Source organism: Eschrichtius robustus, chromosome 13 (assembly GCF_028021215.1).
Source record: "Eschrichtius robustus isolate mEscRob2 chromosome 13, mEscRob2.pri, whole genome shotgun sequence".
NCBI classification, from domain to species: domain Eukaryota; kingdom Metazoa; phylum Chordata; class Mammalia; order Artiodactyla; family Eschrichtiidae; genus Eschrichtius; species Eschrichtius robustus.
In genome coordinates this window covers 7,619,548-7,632,812 of record NC_090836.1, presented here as the reverse complement: position 1 = coordinate 7,632,812, position 13,265 = coordinate 7,619,548, and the positions used below count along the sequence as shown (strand labels likewise).

The 13,265-nt window shown below is 43.9% G+C and overlaps 1 protein-coding gene across 1 annotated transcript; it reads right to left on the bottom strand.

The window, feature by feature from the left end:
• Positions 1–508: 508 nt before the first annotated feature.
• SLC2A3 (solute carrier family 2 member 3) lies at positions 509–13,059 on the bottom strand. The gene is made up of 10 exons (XM_068561227.1): positions 12,887–13,059; positions 11,244–11,336; positions 10,543–10,703; positions 9,132–9,372; positions 8,519–8,681; positions 8,044–8,231; positions 4,828–4,932; positions 4,361–4,462; positions 3,558–3,761; positions 509–3,018 (listed from the first exon to the last, which is right to left on the bottom strand). Exons 1-10 carry the CDS (start codon positions 12,899–12,901, stop codon positions 2,806–2,808), a joined length of 1,485 nt encoding a protein of 494 aa, XP_068417328.1. The 5' UTR covers positions 12,902–13,059; the 3' UTR covers positions 509–2,805.
• Positions 13,060–13,265: the final 206 nt, after the last annotated feature.

Sequence of the window (13,265 nt, the reverse complement as noted above, 5' to 3'; positions counted from 1 at the left end):
CCAATATAAAATAAAAATTAAACAAAAGAAAGAAAGAAATGGTGAATCAAAATGAAAGGTAGCAGGGACCTTGCCCCTGGAGGGGTTGTTAAGCCAGGGGACTGTTTTTCCTGTAGTCGATTGGAAGCTATTGAAGAATTTTTAAGCAGGACAGTGATTTAAATGTATATGTATATGTCATGTGGATGCCCTGACATCAGTGTAGGATGAATTTTAGAGATCAAAGACTGGAGGAGAAAGGAAATAGGTAGGAGCATAAGAGAAAAATCAGAAGAATTCTCACTGGGGAAAGCAAGCAACATAATTTATTAAGTATGCAAGGCAATGCACTAAGGCTTTTCCATTTCATCTGCATAATAAGCAAGTATTGCTATTTTCATTTGTACGAGACTCTCGTATAAGAAACTTACTTAAGGTTACAACAGGTACTGGGTGGCCACATTGGAATTAAAGCTGATTTTGTTGTCACAGGAAGGACCAAAACAACAAAAAAACCAAGTCTGTGATGTTATATATACATTCAGAATTTTTATTTCAAAACAAAGAACCATAGTAACAATAATAGAAAATCCGTTTGGAAATTATTCACAATCTGGTCACTGAGGAATGGGAAGACTTCCACACTGCATGACTGCCAACCCACTAGTTTCGAGGAGCCAGAGCAGAGGTGCAGTTAGAGGAAACTCAGCTGTTCCAGCAAAGCCCCACCCCATGGCTCTGTGAGTTTTTATCCAAAGGCTCAAGGACCAGAGGGAATGGTGAGAACTTAGAACCAAAACAATGGCAACAGGCAAGGGTTTGGCTGAAGGACCTGAAATATGTAAGCACCAAAGAGGGAAAGGGAGATCAAGCAACATATGAAAAAGGGAAGAAGGGCCCAATCTCCATTTCTAAAAATACTGGGTAACTGGATGGGCGTAGAGGTGTCCGTGGCCTCTGGCAAGTGTAAACCCCTCCATCTCACCTAACTCTCTGAACCGCCGCAGAGATAGAAGCTTCAGTTTGTTTCTTACCGCCTTCAAAGAATGCCTCCCTCTCCCCCGTGACTCCCCTCCAGCACCCCCCAGAGGCACCGAGTCCCGATGTCACACGCTTTCCTGTCTCTCCCTGTTGTCGGAGCATGGAGCGAGTCCTCCACTCTCAGTCTCAAAATTTAGGGAGTTCTCCCCTTCCTCTCCAACAAGGAAAGGCAGCCACATGAGACCGAACTCTAAAGTCTGAAAGAAAACCATAGATTCAAATTCCACCCAGCAGAGGCAGTGCTATCGACATACATAGGAATGAGTTTGAACACATTCTATCCAAAAGGGGGCCTTAGGAACATAGAGGAAACAAGTTACCCATAAACTACTTCCACCCAGAGCAAGGTGACAGTGCACATACACTCACGCTCAAGTGTGGGCTCCACTGCACATCCACGCATACTGTCGAGTGTGGTCTGTGGGAAAGTTCAAGTCCCTGGAAGGGCACTTGACATAATACTATGGTAACATGGTAACAAGGGTAACTTGACATGGTAACAGACATAAACGAGCATGAGATGACCCTAATGTAACAACATACTTCAACTGGATAATAATCGTTCTGGAAAAATCCTCTCCCAGAGCTGAGGTTACAAATTCCAAGGTAGCTATGAACATCTCTGAATTCTTTTAAAGCTATGGCTTAAAACAAAATAAAAATCAACATCTAAAATCTTCTAAAGAACAAACTGAAGAAATAACGAACCTCTACCAAGAACCAATATTTTGGCTTGTTCATTTAGAAGGCTCTCCCACCAGATGATAGGAGTATTTAAAAAAAAAAAAAAAAGTGAGTTCACTACAAAGAAGCCGTTTGGTCCAGTGAGGGGAGAGAGGATTTCTAGAAATAACCATCCCTTCTCTGGACTCCATCCAAAATTAGAACCCATCAACTACCATTAACTACAATGCCCATCTTAGTGATAATCCTAGATTTCAAGTAATACTACATATAATCTTAAACAAAGGAAAAAGTTCCAAAGGAAACTAATAGCTTCTTTAGACAGGCACATGACTTTTCTGAGAAATCTGAGTTTTCACCTGAAGGACAGAAATTGTTAAGAGGCAACGTGCAAACCTCACACACATCATACACCCTCCAACAATGCATCACATTTCTCCCTAAATTTGTCCCTTCTTATTGCACCTTAACCTCTTCGGTATTAAATCTTCCACCGTATAACCTCTTTAAGCACCTCCCTCTAACCTCAATTTCCTTATGCTTTCATTATTTGGTAAAATTACTTTATACTTACAAAAATAAATATTTATGCAATAAAGCCAAAAGATAAAATAAATAAAACTCAAGTTAGTTTGCTCTGCAGAGCCGTATGGAAGTGAGGAAGACGGTCTTATGGAATCCCTCTCTGCCCTCCACATTCTTATGTGTATCTGCTTCCTGGTAAGTTGAGGTTGGAGGAACTGCAGCCTCATGCCCACTCCCCTAAGGGCCCTCGAGAGACGATAGTAGAACCTAAGGGAGCAAGAGCTGGCAAAGTTGTCATATGCCAAGCAGCCAATCCCTCCTGAAATGAAGGCAGGTTCACTTGGTCTCTCCTGAACAGAAGAGAATGTCCAAGAAATGAAATTTTTAAACGCCTTTGAAGATAACAACTAACCCCAGCGTTGGGATCCTCTGAGCGCCCATGAGTGTGTGGGATGAGAAAAGAATTGAGTAGCAGCATTCAGAAACAGTCCTGGGTTACAACCTGATGAGGTCTCTCTCTTGCTTAGGGAGAGGTTGCGTTTTCATGGCAGGAGGGAGGTGGGAAGGAGGCACTGCTTAGACGTTGGTGTCCTTGGTGGGCTGGATGCTGTTCATCTCTACGATGGGACCTTTCTCATCTCGGTTACCCGCCAGCACCTGCCCTTCAAAGGCTCGTGTAATTTCCTCAAAAGTCCTGCCACGAGTCTCAGGGACTTTGAAGAAGGTGAAGATCCAGAAGATAACAAGGAAGCCGGTGAAGACAATGAAAACATAGGCTCCTAAATAGAACTAGTCAAAGGACACAAAAAAAGGAGAGTCGGTGTAAAAATCTGGTCACTGACAAACTCGTTTCCTTCACAATCGTATTTCCAATAGGCCTGAAGCCATAACCCTTCTAGACTTCATGAAGACAGTAAGGTTTCTTCAGAGACTTGTTTATGATTTCACTGGTAACTTACTGTATTTCCCTGCCATTTTTTGTCATTCCTTTTCCTAGTCATTGAAGTTAGCTGTTTCCAAATACCTATTGAGTATTTTAGGCCTTTTGATTATGAGTTTTAAGATCTGGGTTTCTGAAAGACTCATGGAAACTGGGAATGCATTCTAGATGTCCACTGCTAGTTCCTTTACTTAACAAATCAGCTCTAGGCCATTTTATAATAGGACCTATCTCATCATTAACATCATAAAGCCATTAATGCTAAGCCAAATGATGGATTTTAAATATTGGTTTGGAATCCTAAGGCTTATTATTACCATTCTGTTTCTAGGCAGAACTATGTATTAGCTGGTTTCAAGATGGGCTGGGTGAGTTTTAAGTTACTTACTGCAGCTGAGGGGAAGAGCAGTCCAACCAAAAAGTTGGAAGTCCAGTTGGAACAACCAGCCACTGCCATGGCAGCCGGGCGGGGTCCCTGGCCGAAGAGTTCAGCCACAATAAACCAGGGAATGGGGCCTGGGCCAATTTCAAAGAAGGCCACGAAGGCCAAGATGGCCCCAATACAGATAAAGCTCATCCAACCATAATTATCCTACGAGAAAGGAACAAAGGAAAGTTAGTATTAGAGACAGCATGCCCCAGGCAGCATCCAGCTTCCCAGAGATGAGGACTGACTAATAATGAAAAGTTCCTTCTGTCCCGTGGTATAAAGGAGTTACTGGACCTAGAAGCCTTAGGTCCTTGTTTCTTTCTTCTTTTTTTTTTTTTGGCCTCACCATATGGCATGTGGTATCTTAGTTCCCCGATCAGGGATTGAACCCGTGCCCCCTTCATTGAGTGCAGAGTCTTAACCACTGGACCACCAGGGAAGTCCTAGAAGCCTCGGGTCTTTGAAACCTAGCAGTGTGATCACAAATGTCATTCTGCACTGAGACCATTTTATCAGCTGTAAAAGGGGAATAATGACCTCAAGATTTCTTTAAGAATTAAATGAGATAATGTATTTTACAAACTATATGTTATATAGATATAGGAATTATAGCAATTTAATTATCTATCTCTGATAATCCACTTGTCTTAAAACTCTGGGCATGTTGCCTCTCCCAAATGTCATTTGTATGATCTCCAAACCTCAACTACCCACCCCCTCACCTTTCCGCACCACCCCCTTCCACCGCAAAGAGCGCTCACCTTTAATAACAAAGAAATGGTCATGAGGACGGAACAAAAAGCCATCCCTCCAAGGCCTATCAGGTGCAGCGTCCTCCTCCCTGCCTTTTCTACCAGGAACACCTAAAAGAATAAAAAAGAAACATCTGCATTCCCTTTCATGAAAACAACTATATGAGCTCTGGAATCTGCCTGATCAACAGCAGGGTACCTGTTATAGTCACACTTCCTCTCTTCCAGCTTCTAGTTAAAAGCATCCTACATAATCCCCTCTATACTTCCTCTCGCCCAACCACTCCCTACTTGTTTGAAGAGTGAAGACTGTTTTACCCATCATTCAATAGCCCTTTTGCCCCAAAAGGAATTAAACAAAAAAAGGTTTAACTAAATGACAGAAGGGGGGTGTGGAAGGACATGCAACCCATCCTTGAACGTGTGTAGCAAGAATTCTTCTCCCACCTCAACAATGATCAAAACATCCAACTTACAGAAACCACGGTGAAGATGGTATTAACCACGCCTGCACCAATAGTGGCATAGATCGGCTCCTTGACACCTGCATCTTTGAAGATTCCTGTCGAGTAATAGAACACCTAACAGGGAACAAAAGATGCAACTGTGAAATACAATTGTGCATAGCAGTTACACGGAACCCTCCAAAAAATCAACTCAAAAAAGTCCCAGAAGTTAAGGAGTACTTCCCAGGGATTTTTGTTCAATCACGGTATCTTTTCTGCAAACGAATGATCTTCTGTATCTTATCTCTATTCTCTTCTTCAATTGTCTTCAATTCTAGCTACTTATTTCCGCTTTCTTTTCCTTCTAACTATGCTTATTCTTTTTTTTTTTTTTTAATTGGTCCAAATACACACTAGCGGCTTGCTTATTTATTTATTTATTTATTTATTTATTTATTTATTTTTGGCTGTGTTGGGTCTTCGTTTCTGTGCGAGGGCTTTCTCTTGTTGTGGCAAGTGGGGGCCACTCTTCATCGCGGTGCACGGGCCTCTCACTATCGCGGCCTCTCCCGCTGCGGAGCACAGGCTCCAGACGCGCAGGCTCAGTAGTTGTGGCTCACGGGCCTAGCCGCTCCGCGGCATGTGGGATCCTCCCAGACCAGGGCTCGAACCCGCGTCCCCCGCATTGGCAGGCGGACTCTCAACCACTGTGCCACCAGGGAAGCCCCACTATGCTTATTCTTACTGCTCCATTTAGTCTCTTCCTTAAGTTTACTTTAGTAACTTACATATAAAGGCTTAAGTCCCTTTAAGTTTTTCAATTACACTGTTCCAATAGACTTACTCCAACTCCCACCCCGACCAACAATGACAGGCATTGATGTCTCCACTTGATAGTGAAGAAACTGAAGAGTAACCTCAGCCTGATCGTGATTTAGAAGCAGAACTTGGGCTGGAATTCCAGGAACTAGGTCTTTGCAAGTGTTTTACGAAATAACACCAGCTATTATTTTAATTGAATATACACTATTAAATAAACTACAATTTAATGTATACTATTTTTATTATTTGCTCAACACTGTGCTAATACGTAGGGCTGCTACAACTACCACAGCTAAAGAGATGTCAAAACATTGGTCTCAGACCTCAAGATAACAAGGGAACAGGATCTAGATCGCTCAGTCCCTCAGGTTTGGTTTAGGGGTTTATGATTTCACCCAGAGTACCTGCCCTCGTAGCAGCCAGTGTTCATCAGACTTTTTGATGAACATATGCTCCGACAATGGGAGTGACCGTCTCCAGAAACAAGTCTTCAAATCCCTACCAACCTAAGACAGAAACTATGTATATTTTCCAAAATAAGATTCAGGCTGAGCTCTTGGAAACTGAGATGTGGAGTGTCATCCTCAATGAAAACTGCTGCTTTAGGAGAGAAGCATGGAATTAAAAAAACAAAACAAAAATGAAGAATATTTAATAATATAAAGCTTGTGAGGAAAGAAGTTTGAACAGTTAAAACTAGAGATGAATAGGTATGCCAATTCTCTTCCTTATATAAAAGCTCACAGATCAAAAACCTAACACGTATATACGCATCTCAAGCAAACTTCTTACAGTAAAATCTTCCTGCCTGGTGCCATGGAGCTAGGCCACATCATCTTACCTAAAGGCAGTTTACTCTGCTGGGTAAACACTATCCAGCCTCTTACCCCTCTGCCTTTAAGGGAAATTAGAAAACATCGTTTGTTCAAAGGTAGGTTGGAAAACTGACTTTCACACACCATTTCCTGAAAGGGCGGGGGTAGGGGCTGGGGGATGGGTAGGTCCTGCCGCAGAGCACTCATCTATCATTTGTAACTTTCCCAGGGTGGTCTTTTTCTGATCCTGTTTTGCAGGGCTTCGACTGGGGGCAGGCAAGCAGGCACCTGGGGTATAGAATTGAAGAAGGCGGTCCTTCTCAGGACATGTCTTGTATCTGGACACCTCACTCTAGTCCCAGCCTCGCTGTTCTGGAAAGTCTTGAGAGTATATTTGATTACGGTGGTTTTTCAAATGTGGAAATTTGAGATTGAGATCCATCAAAACCACCTGAGAGGCTTTTTCAAACTGTCTTTCCTCCCAAGGTCTGATATAACAGCCTCTAAGTCCTCAGGAGATGCACTGCTATTTCAAACACAAGTATCCTTGTGGTGCGTTAGGGAGAAAAGGCTAAGGACAAACTTAGTATTCTGAGTTATCACGTGTTTTGCAAAACGCTTTGTCACAAAACGATTTGATCACACTGATCACATTATGATGGGAAACCCTTAGGGCGTGAATCAGTACTTAGAAGGGGGACAGGGGTGGGTGTTCTTCATATCCAAATATTTTATCTGCAAAAGGATAGGTGTAGGAATGCCCTCTCTGCCCACAACCAAGACTCAAGAGCAGAAGCTGAGTTTTGCATAGAATACTATGGCTACCTGCCCACTGCTAGCTTCCATTTTGCCTCACACTTAACTATCATAGTCACTATTCTAAGTTGTAAAAAATATAGAGAATGATAAGCCCAGCTCACTCTGAATTTGCCTGTGTGCCCACACACCTCCTAATTGCTACCCAGGGCTTTACACTGATTTTAGATTGCACAGTCCTGGGAAAAAACCCAAGGTGTATCAACTCTCAGATCTGCTTTGATTATATGGCCTACGTTATCACTGATAACATTATGTAATAAGACAGATCAGAGTTAAAGAGGACTGAAAATTTTTAAAATGAGTGGTCAAAAAAAGAGGATTAATAAAAATTGATAAATTGTGATACTCTATATATTAAAAAAAAATCTGGAAGAGGACAAATGTTAACTATAAGTTCCAAGGCTAAGGGTGACAAACTTTTAATTGATTCTCTCATCTTTCCACATGGAAAACATGTACTATAGATAATTTTAAGAAATAGGGAATTCCCTGGCAGTCCAATGGTTAGGACTCCGTGCTTCCACTACAGGGGGCATGGGTTTGATCCCTGGTTGGGGAACTAAGATCTGACCAAAAAAATTAAAAAATAAATAAATAAAAATGAAAAAATTTAAAAAACGAAATGGAAACCTGGATAAAGAGCATTTTCTGAGAGGCTGCTCTGTGGCAAGCATTGTGGGGGACCCCTGGATATAAAAGAAGGTGAGCAACAGCCAATGCTATTCACCTCTGGTCAGGTGTTTTAAGTGGAATACTGTAGGACACGTTTGACATGCAAGTGGGCACTCACAGCGTTGATCCCCGAGAGCTGCTGAGAGAGCTGGAGCATGATGGAGATGATGATGGGCTGTCGGTAGCTGGGGGCTCGGAAGAGCTCCACCACAGTGACTTTTTTTTCCTGTGCCATTCTTATACTCTCATCTTTCATCTCCTGGATGTCCTGAGCCACATCCTGGGTGCCCCACAATCGCTGGAGAACTGGTGAAAAGCATGAAGAGGAAAGGTTAATGATAAGATGCTGTCCCGAATTCCTTTTCCCCATGAGACGGATGGGAAGAAGCCGCCCAGATGAGCCCTGCATCTGGCGGCTCAATCAGCATCTGGTTTTAACTCGCCTTCTCACCCCATCCTTCAGGGGCTGCAAGTTTCTGACTTAAGCATAATCAGACAGGGAAAGGAGATGACAAAAACCAGATCCAATGTCCTCATCCTAAAACGAACCACAAGCCTAAGATTCCTACAGTGAAGGTGTGAAGGGTACTCACTCTCCTTAGCGCTCTCCTCTTCTTTTCTGTTAATGAGCAAGAATCTAGGACTTTCAGGGCAAAATGGAAGGGAGGCACATTGGAGGATGGCCGGGATGATGGTGAAGCCCAGGAGCAGGGGCCAAAGCTCTTTAGTCCCCAAGATGATGTTTAGCCCAAAGATCTAGAAACCAGACAAAGACAATACTATAAATTCCATACTTTACAGGCTACAAGTTGATTTAAAAAAAACGTTCAGAAGATCATCTGTTCTTTTATCACGGGAAAAGATAGTCTCTACTACTTTTTCTACCCTGCCTGCTTCCTTAGCCGTCTGTGAACTATGGTAATATTAATTAATATCTGAAACATATATAGTTGAATATGTGCCAGATGTTCTTTTTTTAAATTGAAGTATAGTTGATTTACAATGTTGTGTTAATTACTGCTGTACAGCACAGTGATTCGGTTATGCATAGATATATTTTTTTAAAAAAAAATATATTCGTTTCCATTACGGTTTATCATAGGATATTGAATACAGTTCTCTGTGCCAGACATTCTCTTGACTGTCTTCTCTATGTAAATGCATTTAATGAGTTGGGAAACTAACACTCAATAAGTTCCAGAGTACCTGGGCCACCAGAATCCCAATAACAATGCCCAGCTGGTTGAGCGTGCCAAAGGCCCCACGCAGGGCAGTGGGAGATATCTCTCCAATGTACATGGGCACGAATCCTGTGCAGAGTCCACAGAAGAGGCCAATAACCAGTCGGCCCAGGATCAGCATTTCAACTGACTCCGCTATTTTGCAGAACCCCATAAGGCAGCCACCAGCGATGGCCAACAGGTTGACAATAAGCATTGAATTGCGCCTGAAAGATTAAACAAAAACAAGTGAAGTGGGACCTCCCTGGTAGCGCAGTGGTTAAGAATCCGCCTGCCAATGAAGGGGACACGGGTTCGAGCCCTGGTCCGGGAAGATCCCACATGCCGTGGAGCACTAAGCCCGTACACCACAGCTACTGAGCCTGTGCTCTAGAGCCCGTGAGCCACAACTACTGAAGCCCACGTGCCACAACTACTGAAGCCCGCGTGCCTAGAGCCCGTGCTCCACAACAAGGGAAGCCACCGCAATGAGAAGTCCACGCACCGCAACTAGAGAAAGCCCCCATGCAGCAACTTAGACCCAATGCAGCCAAATAAATAAATAAATAAATAAAAACAAAAACAAGTGAAGTTAGCAAAATAGACCTGATCTCCCCCTTCTTTCCTAATCATTCTACTCTTCTCCAGGCTCATATATCTTTTGGTCTAATTTTTCCACTTTCTACTATCAGAACATATCTGGTTGGGATAGATAATCAAGATCAATGGTTCTTACACCTCAGTATGCATAAAACTCACCTAGAGAACTTGTTTAAGATTCTCCCCTCTACGTCCTATCTGTAGGCTAGGATTTTAGCAAGCACTTTAAGGCCAGTTGTTCTCAAAGTGGTCCACAAACTAACAGCATCAGCTAGAAATTTGCTAGAAATTAAAATTGTCCCACCCTACCCCAGACTAACCATTAGGCCTGAATCTGGGTTGGAGCCCAGCAATCTGTGGGACTAGTTTTCCCTTGATGGGAATTTGAGGTGCTCTCATTCAAACGCATCATCACCTCCCTGCTCTAAGCCTCGATACTTGTCCTCAATGCAACCAGTATAGCCCCCTTCCCTGCCCAGTTTCTGATCAAGAGCTGCCAAACTGGGACTTCCCTGGTGGCACAGTGGTTGAGAATCCGCCTGCCAATGCAGGGAACACAGGTTCGAGCCCTGGTCTGGGAGGATCCCACATGCCGCGGAGCAGCTAAGCCCGTGCGCCACAACCACTGAGGCCCGCGCGCCTAGGGCCTGAGCTCCGCAACAAGAGAAGCTACCTCAATGGGAAGCCTGCGCACCGCAACGAAGAGTAGCCCCCGCTCACCGCAACTAGAGAAAGCCTGCGCGCAGCAACGAAGACCCAACTCAGACAAAAAAAAAAAAGAAAAAAAGTATTAATACCTGCCAAACCGGTTGACAAAGAGTCCAACAGAAAAGGACCCAATCATACCACCAACGGAGAAGATGGCCACAGACAAGGACCACAGGGACGTGAGCAGCACCTCAGAGGGAGGGTTTTTTAACCTCTCTTGCAAAGTGTAATTGAGAAAGTCCTTTATGATCTGCAAATTAAAATGGTTGGTGGGAGAGGAGACCGTTACAACTGGATGAGAAAAGAAACAAACATTGGGGATCTTCCCCTCCCTAAGAGAACAGCATTACAGTTACTTTCTAGGTAGCGGATCAAGGGAATAAATAGATGGCAATGGAAGAGACAGGTAATACACTGGAGTTAATGTTACCAGCTCTGAAAAGAATAATTTTTTATTTGTCCTGAAAATTCCAGTAGGTAGTACTGATGTACTCTTGTTCAGTGACTATCCCAACCACCCTCCCGCCCTGAGACTTTGTAACTAACCCCTAAGGGATAATAAAGGAAGTGTATCACCATAGGGTGAGAGGAAGAATGGGTACAGTCCAGGGTACAGGGAGCCCCTGAGCCTTTTGCCTTGATCAATGATTCAATTAGACCCCCACCAATATCATTCCCCCTCTAGGTCTTAGCCAAGCTACCTACCAAGTCTGTCTAAACTTGTTAATTCTGGAAACCCTACCTAAAGGAATAATTACCCTATTCCAAACTCTAGCTGCCTGGCACTCACCACCTCAGGAGCATTGATGACTCCAGTGTTGTAGCCAAACTGGAAAGAGCCTATTGTAGCAATCGTGATGGCAAAGATCAGAGGGGCGGTGACCTGGGGGGGAGGGAGGAGAGAAGAAACAGTCTAAACTCTTGATGGATAATTGACTCTTATGAAGGAGATGTATATATCAGGAGAACTCAGCCTGTGAGTGGTATGAAAACAACAAAAACTTAACGATTTAGGTAATGAATGAGGAACACGAAAGAACTGAAGAGCTTATCTGGAAATACATAGGTGAGCGTGCAGAGTAAACTTGGGGAAAGTGGCAAGAAAATTTGGGAGAAGGGAGAAGTTAACAGAACTGGGTTAGTCGGTTTGGAAGTATTCAAAAAACAGCCCCAGGTAAGAGCGAGCATAGAACTGTGCTCAGGCATAGAAAAAATTGTGATTGCTAAGAACAATTGACTCTGGAAACAGCTAGATCCAGCGTACGCTCACCCGTACCCCAGATTCCACAGAAGCCCGAGTACTGGTGGTGTGTCGTCATCACCAGGCTGCTCTTAACTGCATCACGTAATATACAGGATCAACCTACTGTATCCTTGGTCCCATCTGAAATTCTTCCCGTTCACTTAATAATGTACTGCTATCCCCCACCCAACCACCAGGGGGCGAGCACAAGCTCACTCCCAACCCCAGATGGAGACATTTTGTGAGGGGCCGTGCAGTAATCAACCCAGTCATCACTCACCTTGCTGGGAATAATTCCAGTGGGCGTGATCTTACTTTCCACCTCAAGGTAGCTCAATTTTTACGCCTGAGAACCCCAACCCTTCCTCATCTTAAACTCCTTCCCTCTCAGGTCAGACAGTGGCAGGCCAGGAGTTTCAGTTCCCCAAATTGACCTTGCCTCCCAGGCATCTAGTAGCCCTGAAGCCCCGCCAGGGCACCGCTTTCTGTTTAATCCTCTCCTTTTAGTAAAAACCTCTTCTATTTCTCTCATCATTTACTATTCTTGAGGGCCTTCCCACTTTTTCATCCCTTCTCTTCTTTTATTTTCAAGTAAGCTACCTTAGTGAATGAAAATACCTTTCTCCCTACAAATACTGCATCCATAACACACAGTAATACATTAATATATTGTGCACTCACAATCAACCACAACAGGGAGGACAACTGGAATTCTCTCTCCTTAGTATCCAGGGAATCCCATAGGTCATAGAACAGATGGCTGGACACCGACCCAGGTCCCAAAACAAATCCCAGGTCCTTTCAAGGTCTAAGGCTTCCAGAGAAATCCTCTTGCTGGTTCTCAGACCCACACTCGTAATCAACACAACCAAGCAGCCCCTGATCCCCTGAACACTCAACCGTTTCATCCTCACATTCTCAGTAGCCTGTAATTGTACTAAAGAAAAAGAAAAAAAAAAGTCTCCAGGTGACTTTCCCTACCACAGGAAGGTGAATCAAACGGGGATAAATCCTTTATAGGAAATGACATCCAAAGAGAACTGGTGGGAACTGCAGGCTGGGGAAGAAATGGAAAGGCTTTAAGATGGCTAGGTGACTCCGTATAAAAGAGAGCACAGCCATCACCGTTAAGGCTTGCCTTTCGGAGCGTACTCCAAACAAGCAAAACCCAGTAATTGTATCGCTCTTACCTTCGCTGTCCCCATGGCCCTAAATTAATTCCTTTCAAATCTTCAATAAAGATCTAGAGGTGGGATTCCAGAGACCCCTCTTCCAGCCAACAAAACCTCAAAAATGTCCTTCTCTGCAGCAAGTTTTCCGGCAGATCCTCGGTACCGCTCCAACGTCTCCTCACGCACCCTTAGGATGGGCACCTATTTATAAGCTCCGCAAAGGGCGGAGCCTGGGCGACAAGCCCCCAGCCCCACCCCACCCCCGCCCCCAGTGATCTCCGGACCTCCCGGAATTTTGTGACCTCAAGCTCTGCCCCCACCCTAGACAACACCCCCCCCCATCTCTTTAAAACCACATCCTCCACCCTCCCTACTCCGTGGTTTTTTGTTTTTTTTT

What these genes read in the sequence shown, in the direction of transcription:
- SLC2A3 (XM_068561227.1), bottom strand. An exon ending in TTTGTCAACCGGTTTGGCAG is followed by an intron (nt 9,373 to 10,542) that starts GTATTAATACTT and finishes TTAATCTTTCAG; the next exon opens with GCGCAATTCAATGCTTATTG. An exon ending in TTGGGATTCTGGTGGCCCAG is followed by an intron (nt 8,682 to 9,131) that starts GTACTCTGGAAC and finishes TCTGGTTTCTAG; the next exon opens with ATCTTTGGGCTAAACATCAT.